Source organism: Strix aluco, chromosome 17, assembly GCF_031877795.1.
Source record: "Strix aluco isolate bStrAlu1 chromosome 17, bStrAlu1.hap1, whole genome shotgun sequence".
Lineage (NCBI taxonomy): Eukaryota > Metazoa > Chordata > Aves > Strigiformes > Strigidae > Strix > Strix aluco.
Window position 1 is genome coordinate 929,057 of NC_133947.1, and position 13,275 is coordinate 942,331.

The 13,275-nt window shown below is 59.2% G+C and overlaps 1 protein-coding gene across 2 annotated transcripts in view; it reads left to right on the forward strand.

The window, feature by feature from the left end:
• The first annotated feature begins 2,640 nt into the window (after window positions 1-2,640).
• The window catches only part of COMMD7 (COMM domain containing 7), a 45,553-nt gene continuing 34,918 nt past the window's right edge, over window positions 2,641-13,275 (forward strand). Inside the window, exons 1-9 of one of the 2 annotated variants that reach the window (XR_012625533.1) lie at window positions 2,641-2,783; window positions 3,960-4,013; window positions 4,117-4,219; window positions 5,842-5,898; window positions 5,974-6,011; window positions 6,577-6,667; window positions 6,785-6,834; window positions 7,321-7,369; window positions 7,711-8,059. Coding sequence is in view for 1 of the 2 variants with exons in the window: in XM_074843176.1 (XP_074699277.1) it covers window positions 2,700-2,783; window positions 3,960-4,013; window positions 4,117-4,219; window positions 5,842-5,898; window positions 5,974-6,011; window positions 6,577-6,667; window positions 6,785-6,834; window positions 7,321-7,369; window positions 7,711-7,787 (603 nt within the window). In the remaining variant the exon portion in view is untranslated. Of the gene's footprint in view, window positions 2,784-3,959; window positions 4,014-4,116; window positions 4,220-5,841; window positions 5,899-5,973; window positions 6,012-6,576; window positions 6,668-6,784; window positions 6,835-7,320; window positions 7,370-7,710; window positions 8,069-13,275 lie in introns of those variants that run through there. The other variant, XM_074843176.1, reaches the window with a different exon arrangement.

Genomic DNA, 13,275 nt, shown 5'->3' on the forward strand with positions numbered 1-13,275 from the left:
AGCTGAAAAATGCATCTGAAGTAGGGCCCACTCATCCTCTGGTTCATTTTGGAGTGCAGCACTTTCAATACCCTATTTCCCTCTGTGCGTTCCCTCCCCCATTGCCTTTTGCTATCTGTAACTGAACTGCTGTCCTCAGCTCTGATGAGTCCATCAGACCTGTTCTGCATGAGAATGGCCTGGCAGAGGCACCCATGGGGCAGGGGCAGCCCTGGGGGCTCTGCCTGGGGCCCTGGGGCCCACCCACCGCCTGACACCCCTGTAACTAATCCAGACCTCACCCTGCAACCTTCTCTTTTATTGAAATAAATCTGTTTCAACAATGAGTGCTGGCAGAGCCAAGCCTGCCTGGCAGCGCCGTACCGGGTTGGTGGCACCGGGGTGCCACGCTGCAGCCCAGCCAGCGTCCCAGGAGGTGGGACTGCCTCATTTCCTGGGGATTGTCTGAGCAGGATGTTGTGAGCACGTATCTCAATTTAGACTCTTCTTCTTGGATCTTGTCACTCAACTTTCCCCAAGAATTTGGTTTGCTGCCTGAGAAATTGTTTAACCACGTTGGCTTCTCCCTCCCGTCGTAGCTCCTGCATGCTCGCACAAGCACACACGCGTGCATCCAGACCATCCTTAATTAGTTCCTAAAGCATCACCCTAGAAAGACACAGGGAAGTAAAGATCAGTCACAGGCTGCTCCTGAATGGCTAATCCCGGCGTACAAAGCAGACAGAAAATTGCCTCTTTCCTTGTTTCAGTTTTTCAGCCACACAATACAGATGAATGAACTTTGGTGGTTATGAAAATGTGCTGTAATTAACTGCGATTATTAATTGACACTTAGGAAAATTTACATAAGGCTGTACGCAGCATTTTAAAGCCAGAGGAATGTTGTGTTCACACACACTGGCACCCCGTGCTACCCAGTCCACACAGCTCCCTGAATGAGTTTTAGTCCAGGTTAACTATTTTTTAGAGAGAAGCATCTCCTGTGGTTTTAAACATGCCGACGCGGCCGGTTCACCACAGAGCCTGACAAGTTGTTCCAATGTGAAAAGTTTGCGCCTTGTTTTAAAGCATCCTAAATATTTAGGGTCAAATCCTGCAAGCACCCCCACATGCAATTTTTTTACCTCAACAGTCCTATTTAATCGAGGTGCAGTTCCACCCTGTGTATGTGGAACAGAAAATCTCCCAGCTGGGCTAGGAGGTAGAGGAAGAAGAAAAGGAAGCATGAATGCTATTTCCAGCCAGACCACCAGTAAATATCTCTTAACTCCTCATCATTAGTGGTACTTTGCTGCTTAACTCCTTGTTTATAAACCACTACTGGGATACCTTCACAATGAAAGGCACTATAAAATTTCCTACGCTCTCATTTGCAACTGAAAGTGTCAGTAATAGAACACAACCCTTGTGGGCTGCCACAATTTTACCTTCCACAAAGGTTTTTATGTGCTGTGCTGTCCACCCAGGCAGCCAGTGAACACCTTCCCAGATAAAAGGGATCACACACACTCACACCGACAAGGCAAGGGAGTCTTTAAGGATGGGATCAGCTCCATTGTCCTCTGCAGAATACATCCAGTTTTAATATTTCCTGGGTCAAGGCCTCCCTCCCAAGCACAAACAGAAAGAAGCCGGTGTAACAGGGCGAGCAGGTGATGTGCCCACTCACCTGCCTTCCTGCAGGTCTCTGAATCGGGGACACCTCCCGCTTGGGGGTTACGGCGAGAATCGGGTTAAGCTCCCTGTGAAACCCTGACCCCTCTGACATCCAGACACTTTCTGCCCGTGGGCTGGCTCAGCCCCGCGCTGCCCCTTCCTTACCCGACACCCGCGCACCCCGCGGAGCCCGGCCGTGGGCTGCTGGCCCCGGGCCACCCATCACCGTCCCCCTGAGCCTGGGCCAGGCTCAGCAGCCGGCAGCGCTGGGAGCAGCAGCTGAAGGGGCAAAATCACACCCATTCCAGGTCCCAAGTAGAATTTTCAGGGGAAAAAAACCCCATTTGTCCTATGAACTATGGTTTTTAAACGATTTACTTGAGGTTTTTGTAGAGCAAAACAACTTACACTGTCCAGCTGCCAGCCAGACCTCCGTCCCCAGGTGAAGTTTAAGGCTCGGCACACCGGGGGTACCCTCTGCTCTCCCCTTCCCGCTCCACACCTGCCAGCAATCAGAGGTTTCGCCTGCCGTGGAAGGGATCAACCGCATGAAACGAAACATGTGGCTAAATATCTGTAGGATCTTAGAGGAGTGAAGAGTAAACATTGATTGGCACAAGCACACAGACATACACACGTACTGCAGCTCTCTTGGGGGGTTCCACCGACTGGTTTTGGGCAGGAAAGCAAGAGGCTGGCCCAGACCTTCCCATCCAAAATAACTGTGCTGGGAGGGGAACCCGGCCGCGCTCCCCCGCCTGCCTACGCGGGCCATGGGGCCCGTGGCACTGAGCCCCGGGGTGGGCGACCGGGCACACCGGCCTGCTGGCCACCCATCCTGCTGGCCACCCGCCAGCGGCCGCCTCGGGCTGCGCCACGGGCCGGGCCGAGCAGGGGCCCGAGGGCGGCGGGAGCCCCACCGGGTGCCCTCGGCCGGGGGCTGCGGGACGGCGGCGCTGCGGAAAGTGCGGCCGCCAATGCTCAGGCTGAGGCGGGCGCCGGCGCCGGGGCCGGGCGGGGCGGGCGGGGCCGCGGCGGCCGCCATGGGGCGGCTCAACTTCACCCGCGACCCGGTGCCGGAGGCGGTGAGCGGCGACATGCACAACCTCAACCAGCTCAGCGCCCAGGTGGGGCCGCGCCGGGGGAGGGCGGGGCGCGCCCGCGGGAGCAGCCCCGGGAGCCCGCGGGGCCACCGGGGCAGCCGCAGCCGGACAGGGCGAGCCGCCACCCGGGGTGCCGGGCCCAGGCGGCCCCGCAGCTCCGGAGCAGCGCCGGGACCGGCCCGGTGGGGCCCAGCAGGCCCCGGTGCCCCGCAGCAGGCCCCACGCCGCAGAGCAGCCCCGGCACCGGGCCGTGCCCGGCCTCCAGGCCCCGGTGCCGTGTCCCCGCCGGGCCTCAGCCCACCCCGGCAACGAATCGTGTTTTGTGGTGGCCGGGCCGGGCGAGCCCCGCGCGCTGCGGGAGCGGGTGTTCGAGGGTGCGGGACGCTCCTCGCGCGGGGGCTCCCGCCGTGCCGGGGGGTGCGGGGCCCTGCCGAGCGCCGGGTGTTCTCGGTGGGCTGCACAGCGTTCGGGCCGGGGCTGCCACCCCCCCACCCTCCTGTCCCGGTCGCCGACACACCGGGGGTGCAGCCGTGTCGCAGAAGCTGGTTCAGCTTGTGCTGAAGTTAGTGTCAGAGCTCGCGGGGAGCTGCCCGGTGCCATCCCCGTCCCGCGGCTGAGCGGGAGGGTGACACAGGATGAGCCGCTGCAGGTCACGGCCGGTGCCGGTGCCAGCGCTGGTGCGGGCAGAGGGAGCGGGGGGGGGGGCGGGGGGCTCTGCCCTACAGGCACCTCCAGCCCTGCCAGCTGCACCTCAGAAAACTGAAGGCAGCCACGAGACCTTTAACCAGTTCTTTTCCTTTCCCAAGTTAGTCTGGTTACCCCACGGGGTTTGTGAAACATCAGAGTAGACGCATCTTTTCCCACTCACAGTTTTTGGATTACACAGGGTAGAGGAGCAGCTTCTGATGAGCCACGAGTCACACAAGCTCTCTGCAGTGCCAGCTACCAGCTGCACAAACCCTTTGAGAGTCTCTGAAAAGCTTCCCTGAGCCACTCCCATCCCAAGGCATCTCGTGATGCTGAGGACGGGGGTACCCTACCAGCACCGGAGCTCAAACTCTGGGACCGCTGTACCGGACGCAGGTAGAGCTGCGTCAGGGTGCGGTGTCACCACCAAGTCATGGTGGCAGCGGGGCGAGGTGCTGAGAAATGAAGCGTGCTGATGCCCGACCCCGTAACACTGTTCCTGTTCCTTCACAGCAATTCTCGGCGCTGACCGAAGTGCTCTTCCGCTTTCTAACGGAGCCCAAGGAGGTGAGGCCTGTGCAGAGCGCCAGGAGGAGAAGGGTGTGAATGCAGCTCTCGGGTGAGAAACATGCAGAGATAAGATTGTGTCCCTGTTCTTTCTCTTGAGCAGGTAGAAAGGTTTATGACTCAGCTCTCAGACTTCGCCACCATGAATAAAATCAGCTTGGGCCCCCTGAAAAACATTGTCAAAAGTATTCTTCTGGTGCCTAATGGTAAGTGATACATCTGCATATGCTACCCTGAGGCCAAACAGTTGGGTCCATTCCTGCATGCTGCTCAAGTGTTTCTTCAGAACTGCAGTGCACTCGCTTGGCACAGTAAGTGCGATAATAAACGGTAGCTAATAAATGGATTAGCACTTAAGAATCAAAAAATTCTCCTGTTGAAATATCCCTGTTTGCTGACTTGGGCTTTGTATTCTTTATACCCTGCCTGCGCACACGTCTCACAGGCTTAACTAAACTCACTTAAATATCCATGGATTAAGTGCAAGCACAGCCCTGGGACAGTGCTTGGTTTAACTTGTGCCTGTAAATCCATTTTGCCAGCTTTGTGTTGCCACTGAGTCTGTGTAGGAGCTGCCATCCGAGTGACCCAGTACTGTAATTCCGACAAGGGCAAGCGCTGTTTGAGACCGATAAGACAGTGTGTGCACCCCTCTAGGGTGGGCTGGGAGCTGAGGTAGTTCTAGGCCACGTAAAGGAGACATCTGTCCTTGCAGTCTTGTTTTAGGAAAACACGTGTCCAGTGGTTTCTCTTTCATAAATAGTGGGGAAGAGGGGCAGGGGGATTCCCCCTGAATACCCCAGATTCCAGCACTTTATGAGATTACTCTGCTGCTGTGGCAGCTGTTTGACATGTTAATGCATCAAACACCTCCACTGCACGTTCATCCCGTTGATCCTTCTCGTTATTAACAGCCCTTTGCTATTACCCTCCAGTCCTGGGTTCCCCACGGCTTTCTTCACAGCAGTGAAGCCACGCACAACTGTTCCCCGCATTCGGCCTGAACTCGTTCTACTGCTTCAAGCCATTTCTTCTAGCCAGGAGTAGCACCAAATAATTTCTTTTCCTACAACTGTCTTGGGGGTATTTAATGTGGAGTCTCTTGGGGGTCTTTAACGTGGAATCGGCGTTTTCTCCCTCCCTGACTCTGGCCTAGGTGCTCTCAGTCTCGGTGTCCCTGTTTGTGTGCGCTGGCTCCGAGCCTGCTGTACCCTTTTCTCAGCTCCGGGATGCCACAGGCAGCACTGGCACAGATCACAGCAGAGAGCTTGGCCTGTGCGCTCACAGACAGGGAGCCACGTGGGACTGGCAATCTCTGAATTTATGAGATTCCTGCTCTTGGTTCAGAGAACAGAATCCTTGTAAACTTCCATGTGCTGCCTGTGCCCCAGAACAAAGGAGGCAGGCGCAGCAGGGGAAAGTGTTATATGCACACGTTCACACCCATAATCCAAAACACAGCAGGTAGGTCAAATTAGTAGCCTGCCAGCCTTAACAGTTCTCCTTTAACAAGCCAAGCTTCTATAGGAGAGAAAGCAGCAACTTCAAAACACAACTGCTGCTGCTGTTCCCATGGATACCCGCACTGAAATCTCGCCCTCTCTCCCAGCACTCCCAGCGCCCGGACTTTTAAAGCGCTGGGCATCTGCAGAGGTACCGGCAGGCACGGCTCTATTTCCTATCTCGAGGAGCTGTGGTTTGTTTCAAAACACAGCCCAGGAACAGAGGCTTTCTATCGCAGAGTCTCCGTCCCTGCATTTATTTGACTCTGTAAAGACTGGTTTGACTCAGTAAAAAGTGATTTTTCTTCCTTGCATTGTTTATTCAGGTGCCCTGAAGAGGAATTTGTCTTCCGAGCAAGTCAGAGCAGATTTTATTGCTCTAGGTAGGTCACCTGACTTTCACTAAATAAAAGATAATGAATATTTATCACATATAGTAATCTCAGTTTCTCCCACAGGCCTCAGTGAAGAGAAAGCCAGTTATTTTGCAGAACAGGTATTAATATATTTTTGCTTGTTTCTAAGCTAACAAAATGACAGTCTTTGAGTGGGAACTTGTAAAATCCCGCTGCGCTACTGAGATGTGTCAGCGCTTTGGGTATTTTCTTCAAAACCAGCTCAGAATTTTGAACCGAAGGTCCTTGGATAACCGATAAGGAACACTTCATCTAATGATACTTCTGGTTTGCTGTGGCCTCTGCCTCATGGCTTTCGTGATTCCTGCGCTTCTGTGTGGCTTTCATTTGATTGTTTTCCTGCTTTGCATGCTCTGAGCCCCGAGGTCATGCAGTTACACGAACACAGGACTTTTTGCACAGATATTGTTACACTGAACCAGGGTTAAAACAAAAACAGTGAGTTTCATTTACAGAAGTGACAAGGCAGATGGAAATCCTAGCAGGACTCAAACATCTTTGAAAGCCCTCCCGACCGCATTAGTTTGCCCCTTTGCACACCTCCACTTTGGGCTTCTGCCACCAGTCTGCCTCGTTTCTGACTGACATGGAAATCGCAGGTAACACGGAGAGAATTGATTGCTCGTGTGTCTGTTGCTCTTGCAGTGGAAGGTGAATTCCCCCACCCTGACGCGCCTGGCTGTTGGTCAGACGCTGATGATTAACCAGCTGGTAGATATGGAGTGGAAGTTTGGAGGTAATCGAGCTAAGACATAATGGGTTTGGAAACCCAACAGCAGCCCTCAGCTAAATAACTTTTTATTTCACAGTTTAGCTAACGAGTTATCTGCCTTCTCTCCTTTCTGACTCACAGTGACTGCTGGGAGCAGTGAACTGGAAAAAGTGGGGAGTATCTTCTTACAGGTAAATCTCCTGCATCAGAGGGTTGAGGTGGTTGTGTGGTTACGGCAGAGGCTGCGACCAGGCGCGTGGCAAGCGCTGGCTGGGCCAGGAGCCGGGGGGGAGCTGGGTCTCGCAGGGACGAGCTCTGCAGCAGCGCGTCTGCTTCGGCCTCCCGGCGCGGCCGCCAGCGGACACGCTGCTGTTGGCTTCTCTGCTGAACACATCGTGTGTCACAAAACCGTAGCCCACTCGGAAAAGCTATTCAAAAAGCTCAAGGTAGCGAAGGCCACAGTGTCGTGGGGAGGGAGGGGAACGTGACGGTTGTAAGGACTGCTGGAGAGCCTCCCGCTGCCCCAGAAGCTGCTCCCGCAGCCGCACTTCCCCAAAGGCCTGGCTTTGCAGCAGCCTGCCCGGCCGACGCTCACAGCACACCCCTGCGCGTCGCCTTTTCGTGGTGCTCAGAATACAGCTCTGAATTCAAATACCTCTGCTTTTTCTTCCCCCAAGCTGAAGCTGGTGATTAAAAAAGGGAGCCAAATGGAAAACGTGTATATAGGTGAGTTAGCAGTTCTGGAAAAGAAGCGAGCGTTCGAGTACACGAAAGCCCTGGGTGTTGCTGGAGGTGGGGGAGCTTTGTGCTCGCAGGGACCCTTTCGGGGTCCGCACCCATCGCTGGTGACGTGGCAGATGAAGAAAGGAAACGATCCCCAGCGCTGCTGGGAGGATCCTAACCCAGAACCCCACACGGCCCCGCCAGCTGCCCCGAGCCGCGGTGTCTGATCCTGCCCGGCGCAGGCGAGCGCAGTCGCGCTGCGGTAGCACCAGAACAGCTCTCCCGGTGTTGGAAGCGTAACCTGACATCCAAAACTTGATGCCTCCTTTTTTTTTTTCCTGCAGAGTTAACTTTGCCTCAGTTCTACAGTTTTCTGCATGAAATGGAGCGGGTCAAAACCAGTCTGGAAAGCTTCAGCTGAAAGTGCGGGGGCCTGAACCGACATCTGCCCAGGATGTTTCCTTTCTCCTCGTGGGCCTGCAGATCTGCTCTGACACCCCGATAAGCGAAGGCTGTGCAGCGAGCGGCGGTGTCACGGCCCAGGACCCATCAATCCTTCACAACCTGAAACCTTGGCAAACGTTAAGAAGCAGCTATAAGTCCACTCATCTTTTTTTTTTATACTATTATGAGAAATTTTGGTCAGAAATATGTGGATACTTGTATTAAAACAGCAAAGAAATAAACCCATTCGCATCCTGCTCCATTTGTATCAGAATTCGATTTTGTGAGAAAAAGAGAAACAGCAGCAAAGAGTCATTTTCAAACTTGGAGGAATGAAGCAGAGAGGACAAGGGGGGCGAGGAGAGCATCTAACCTGGTGAATCGCTCCCCAGCCTCTCGCTTCTCTCGTGTTGAGGAATGGGTCGATCACAAACTCCCCCGTCATGCTGCACGATGGAAAAGCATCTCAGGGGCAGGGGATTGTCAATCTTAAACATCTGCCTCCGTGCACAGGGGGTAAAACCATCCGGGGCTTCCCGAGGCCCCCCTGTGTCCCCGACACACTCAGTGGTCACAGCGCAGGGAACAACCTGCGGCACCGGGGAAGGTACTGGTGAGATTTTGTCCGTTTCCAGCCCACACCTGGGGCCACTCGCTGTCCTGGGGCACCCGGCGAGTGCTGGGGGCCGGGCCGCACCACGGGTCCCCGCGCCAGCCTCTGCTTCCGGTTAAAGCCGGGCGCAAAAAGACGGTTTCTGCGGGAAAGGCGTCGCAGAGCTCCCCACAACTCACAGCTTCACCCGCAGGTTCTCGGCTGCGGAGCGAGCAGCGTTTTTCTGCGTCGCCTTCCCTGCGGCCCCGCGTGGGCGACTGGAACCGATGACGAGAACAGCCTGAACCGAGGGTTTGGGAACCGGCGCGGGGAATCCTGCTGGCAAACCTGGGGACGGTATTTGCGTATTTATTTTCCCACATATCAGGCCATTCACCAGCATTTCAAGCCGTGTCACATGATTATGGTAAAAATTTAAAAAAAAAAAAATAAAAATCCTCTGAAATAATGCCCTGCAAAATATTCCATCTCCTTTTGGGTGGCAGGAAAAACTATTTCAGGGAGGAGGAAAAGGTCTGAAGGGCTGCTGTCTCAAGACAAAAGGAATTTTTTTTTTGCTTCACATTTTCTGCTGCCTGTTCCTATCATTCCTCCTCGCCCTCCTGGTGCCCAGGCAGCACCGCTCAACCCTATCCAGTTTCGGCGGGAGGTGGAACGGCGGCGATGCTGGCGGAGATGCCAGGCCCAGTTGTGGGTCAGGAATCCGCCACCCGCCCGTGCTCCTCCCCCTGCCCGGTTGGGATTCGGCCGCTCAGGGCCCACTGACCCCCAGCGCGGGGGGTCACCTCCACGCTACTCTGCCGTGGCGCTGCCGTGACCTCTGTGCTGCCACCAGCGCTCCCCAGTACCCCAGGAGAGCCCCTTCATCCCGCGCACTTGGCCAGGCATGAGCCAAGCTGGCAGCCCCCCCCGGGGAAGGGGCGTGGGGAGGGACCTGGCTCCGGCAGCACCGGCACGGGGAGCTGCCAACAGCGGGGAACCACGTTGTCCTCCCAAATCGGGGCAAGCAGGGCGCCAGGAAACACAGCACGACAGCCCTGCCTTTGTGGCACAGCATGGCCCCCCCGGCTTGGCCACCAGCACACGGGGTGATGGCGAACACCCGGACCCCTGCGCCGGGACTCGGCGAGCGCAGCATGGCATGGCCACGGGGAGGGTCGAGCAGGGACCGAGCTGCCGCTGGGAGGGAAGGGGCTGCCGCTGTGCCCGTTCTGCCCCGCTTTGCCCGGGTTTCCGGGCGGCCCCGCGCTGCTCAGCCTCTTCCGGCTGCCCGTCAAGCCCAGCCAGCCGAGAGCTAATCTCGGCGGGACAGCGGGCGCAGGGGAAACAGGGGCCTCCTGCCAGCTTGGGGTGAAGCTAACTGTACTCCGGCAGCCGTTGGCCTCCCCAAGGGCTTTCTCGGCCCATTTCCGTGCTGCAGCCCCCCCGCCCCGTTCCCACCCAGGCCCCTGCTGTGGGGGTGGGAGTGGGGGGGACACGTGGGCCCTCCCAGCCCCAAGCAGTGGGGTAGGGGTGGCTCAGCCGCACTGAAACCGCAGCACAGTCACCCCCCTGCACGCTCAGATGCTCGTGCAGCCCCGCTCACTGCAGTGGGGACCCTCTGCCGCCTCGGGAACCACCTCATTGCGCCCAGGGGTGCCGGGCAGTCCCTCCTGAGCCCAGGGGAGATGGCAGCATGGATCCCAGCAGCCAGGCTGCAACGGTCCCGCACTCCTGGGCACTCCCCACGCTCACCCCTGCAGCCTCCCGCAAAGCCGCACCCAAGCAGGCGGGAGCCGGGGGCCGCGCTGGCGGGGTCTGTCACATCCCGGCAGCGGCTCAGCGCTGCGGTGATTCTGAGCCCTGGCAGATGGCAGTGACTGAGGGAGCCACGATGTTTGTGGATGCAGCATCTTCTCCCCACTGGATGATGCCGCTCCCTTCACGTGTGAAGGAGCCCCCCCGAGCCCCGAGAACAAAAGCCTCGGCGGCTCCCGCCGCCCTCCCCCTGCTCGGAGGTAGCAGAGCAGACACAGGCTCCGCTTCCGCTCCCGCCTGCGAGCCCGCGGGCTGCGGGGAAGGAAGGAACCGGGACTCGCCGCCGGCTCTGCCTGACCTTGAGCAGGTCGCGTGGGAAGCAGCAGAGCTCCCGCAGGAACCCCCCCCACCGCTTTCACAGGCCTCGCGGAGAGCCATGCCCAGGGCTTTGAAAGCTCAGTCCTTATCCCTGTCCCAGCTTTCCTGCTTGCAAAATAGGGCAAAAAATCTCAGGGTTGGTCAACAGCTGGAAATGAGCCACAGCAGGTGAGAGGAGCTGGGGAGAAGAACCAGCAGGCAACGGCCCTCACAGCAGCCTGGAGCTCAGCCCAGCGCTGAGCAAAGCTTGCAGCTTGCAGTGGGAGGAAAGGAAAAAATGGGGAGAGGAAGTAAAAAAGGGGGAAAGGAAAAGGCATTGCCTCCATGATGCCGTTAACCCCGCACGGAGCAGCGTGGCTGATGGAGCCAGTCCCGCCCCTCACCCCATGCCGTTCCCCTCCCCAGTTCCTCCAGGTTTTGGGGTGATGCAGCACCCAGCAAAAACACCAGCTGCAAACTCCCAAAATCGCTTTGTCTGCCTGGGGACAGCAGTCCCGAGCACACAGGAGGCCCCAGGACAGTGCCACCACCCTGTGGTGCCACCATCTTGCGGTGCCACATGAGGCCCTGGGGACAGGAACCCGCAGGGGGGCATGGGGCTACCTGGGCTCCCCATGCTGCGGGGGGGGGGGGGAGACCCTCAGCCTCTGCCTCCCTCACCGGGAGCAGAGGGGCAAGCGCTGCGCTGTGCCCTTGCTGAGGACACGCTCCCCGGGAACGAGCCCTCAGCCTGGTCTGGGACAGGCTGCACCCACCCTGCTCGGGCCAGGCAGGGCCACATCCCCCCTGCCCGTGAAGCTGAGCCGCTGCCTCCCATTCTTGCAGGAGCAGGGGGAAAAAAAAAAACTGGTGGTGTCCAAGGCAATGGAAATATTGTTAGCATGTCCTCTTCTCCACAGCCTTGCCATCTCTCTAGGCACTTCTTTGTCCAGGCACACTGGGAACAATTGGGGTTGCTCAGCCAGACCGCAGGCTGTCGCTCAGCAGCACAAATGAATGCTCAGGCATAAGGAACCCATCTTCTCCCGCAGCACGGGGAGGTGGCCACCAGAAACGGCCTGTGGCACAACAGCACAGGCAGCAAACAATTCCCGGGCACTGGCGCCAGTACCGGCCCCAAGAAGGACGGTGGGAGCCCGCCAGCCCATCTGAGCCACGGCAGAGCGGGAGGGGATCGTTGGGCTTCCCCAGAGCCCGCGTGGGGCCGGGGGCCGCGCGCTCGGGATGATGTGGGTGCCCCGGAGCCGTGCGAGCACCCGCACCACCAGCCCAGCACCGATGGCGGTTGCTCCCCTGGCAGACACAGCTTCGTCACCAGCACCTGGGCCCGCCGTGACAAACCCACCCTGTCCCCAACAGCCCAGGCCAGGCCGCCACGACACCCCAGAGCGGCCGCGGGCTGGAGCGTGGCGGGGGGAGCCCCCCCATCAGTCGCCCACCCAGGCAGCTCCGCTCCCGCGTCCCAGCGCTCCCCCGCAGCGCCCAGCTCCATTTTCTAGGGCTGCTCTGTCCCAGGGGCATCGGTGCCGCAGCGCAGCCGCTAACGAGGTTATCCCCGACCACGCCACCGAGTTCGCCATGGAAAGAGAGGGAAAGCGGCGTTAACCCTTGTGCTGCTGACACACCTCGCGGCTCTGGGGAGCATCTTTGTATCTGGTGATCGGCGCCTGCAAAACACCAGGCGAGGAGCCCCCCCGCCCCCCAGCTCATCCCCCGGCATCCAGGACAGCGGCGCTGAGCCCCGAGGCAGCACCAGCCCCTGTGCCCGGTGCCCTCGGGCCGGGGTTGGGGGCAGCAGCCCCGGGAAGGACCGTGCGTGTCCCCGCCGGCAGCCGAGCCCGAATCCTCCCCCGAGTTTTGTTTCAGCGGCTGGGACGGACCACGGCACCGTTCGTGTTTCTGCGTGAAAATTCGGGGGCTGCAAACAAGGGCAAGGGCCCTTCCCTTGCTGGGATCCCGACTCACACCGCCGCCGGGCTGGGGGGGGTCCCTGCGCGTTCACCCCAGGCTGCGGGGCCTGGGAGGGATGCGGGGGGGGGTGGGGGTGGAGGCAGCTCCGCAGTCCCGCGGGGCAGGGTCTGGGGTCCCCAGGCAGACACCCCCCCACCCGTTTCCTCCATGCACCACACCCCTGCTGAGCCCGAGCAAACTCACGGCACCGCGGGCAGCCGGCGCTGCGCCCCCCCGCCCCGCCCCCGCCGCGCTGCGCCGCGCGGAGCAGCAGGGGGAGCCAGGGGGGGGGGGGGGAGCACCGCGCAGCACGCCGGATCCGCGCATCCCCCCAAACCCCCCCCGGGCATCGCGCCCGCAGCCATCGCTGCCTCCCGCCCACCCTCCCCCAGGATCCCTCCCTACATCCCCCCGGGATCCCTCCCTACATCCCCCCCCCAGATCCCTCCCTGCATCCTTCCCTCCCCCCGGATCCCTCCCTCCATCCTTTCAGATCCCCCCCTGTATCCCTCCATCCCCCAGATCCCTTCCTGCATCCCTCCATCCCCCAGATCCCTCCCTCCCTCCCTTCATCCTCTCGGATCCCTCTCTCCATCCCCCCAGATCTCTCCATCCCGCCGGAACCACCCTCCGTCCCCCCATTCCGCTTCTTTCCCTCCATCTGCCACCCCCGAGCATCCCTCCCTCCCTGCCCCAATCCGCCACCGCGTCCCCACCGACCCTCCCTCCCTCCCCTGCCCTGCCCCATCCCTCCCCGCCCCGCTCCCGGCAGGCAGGACCCCCCCTC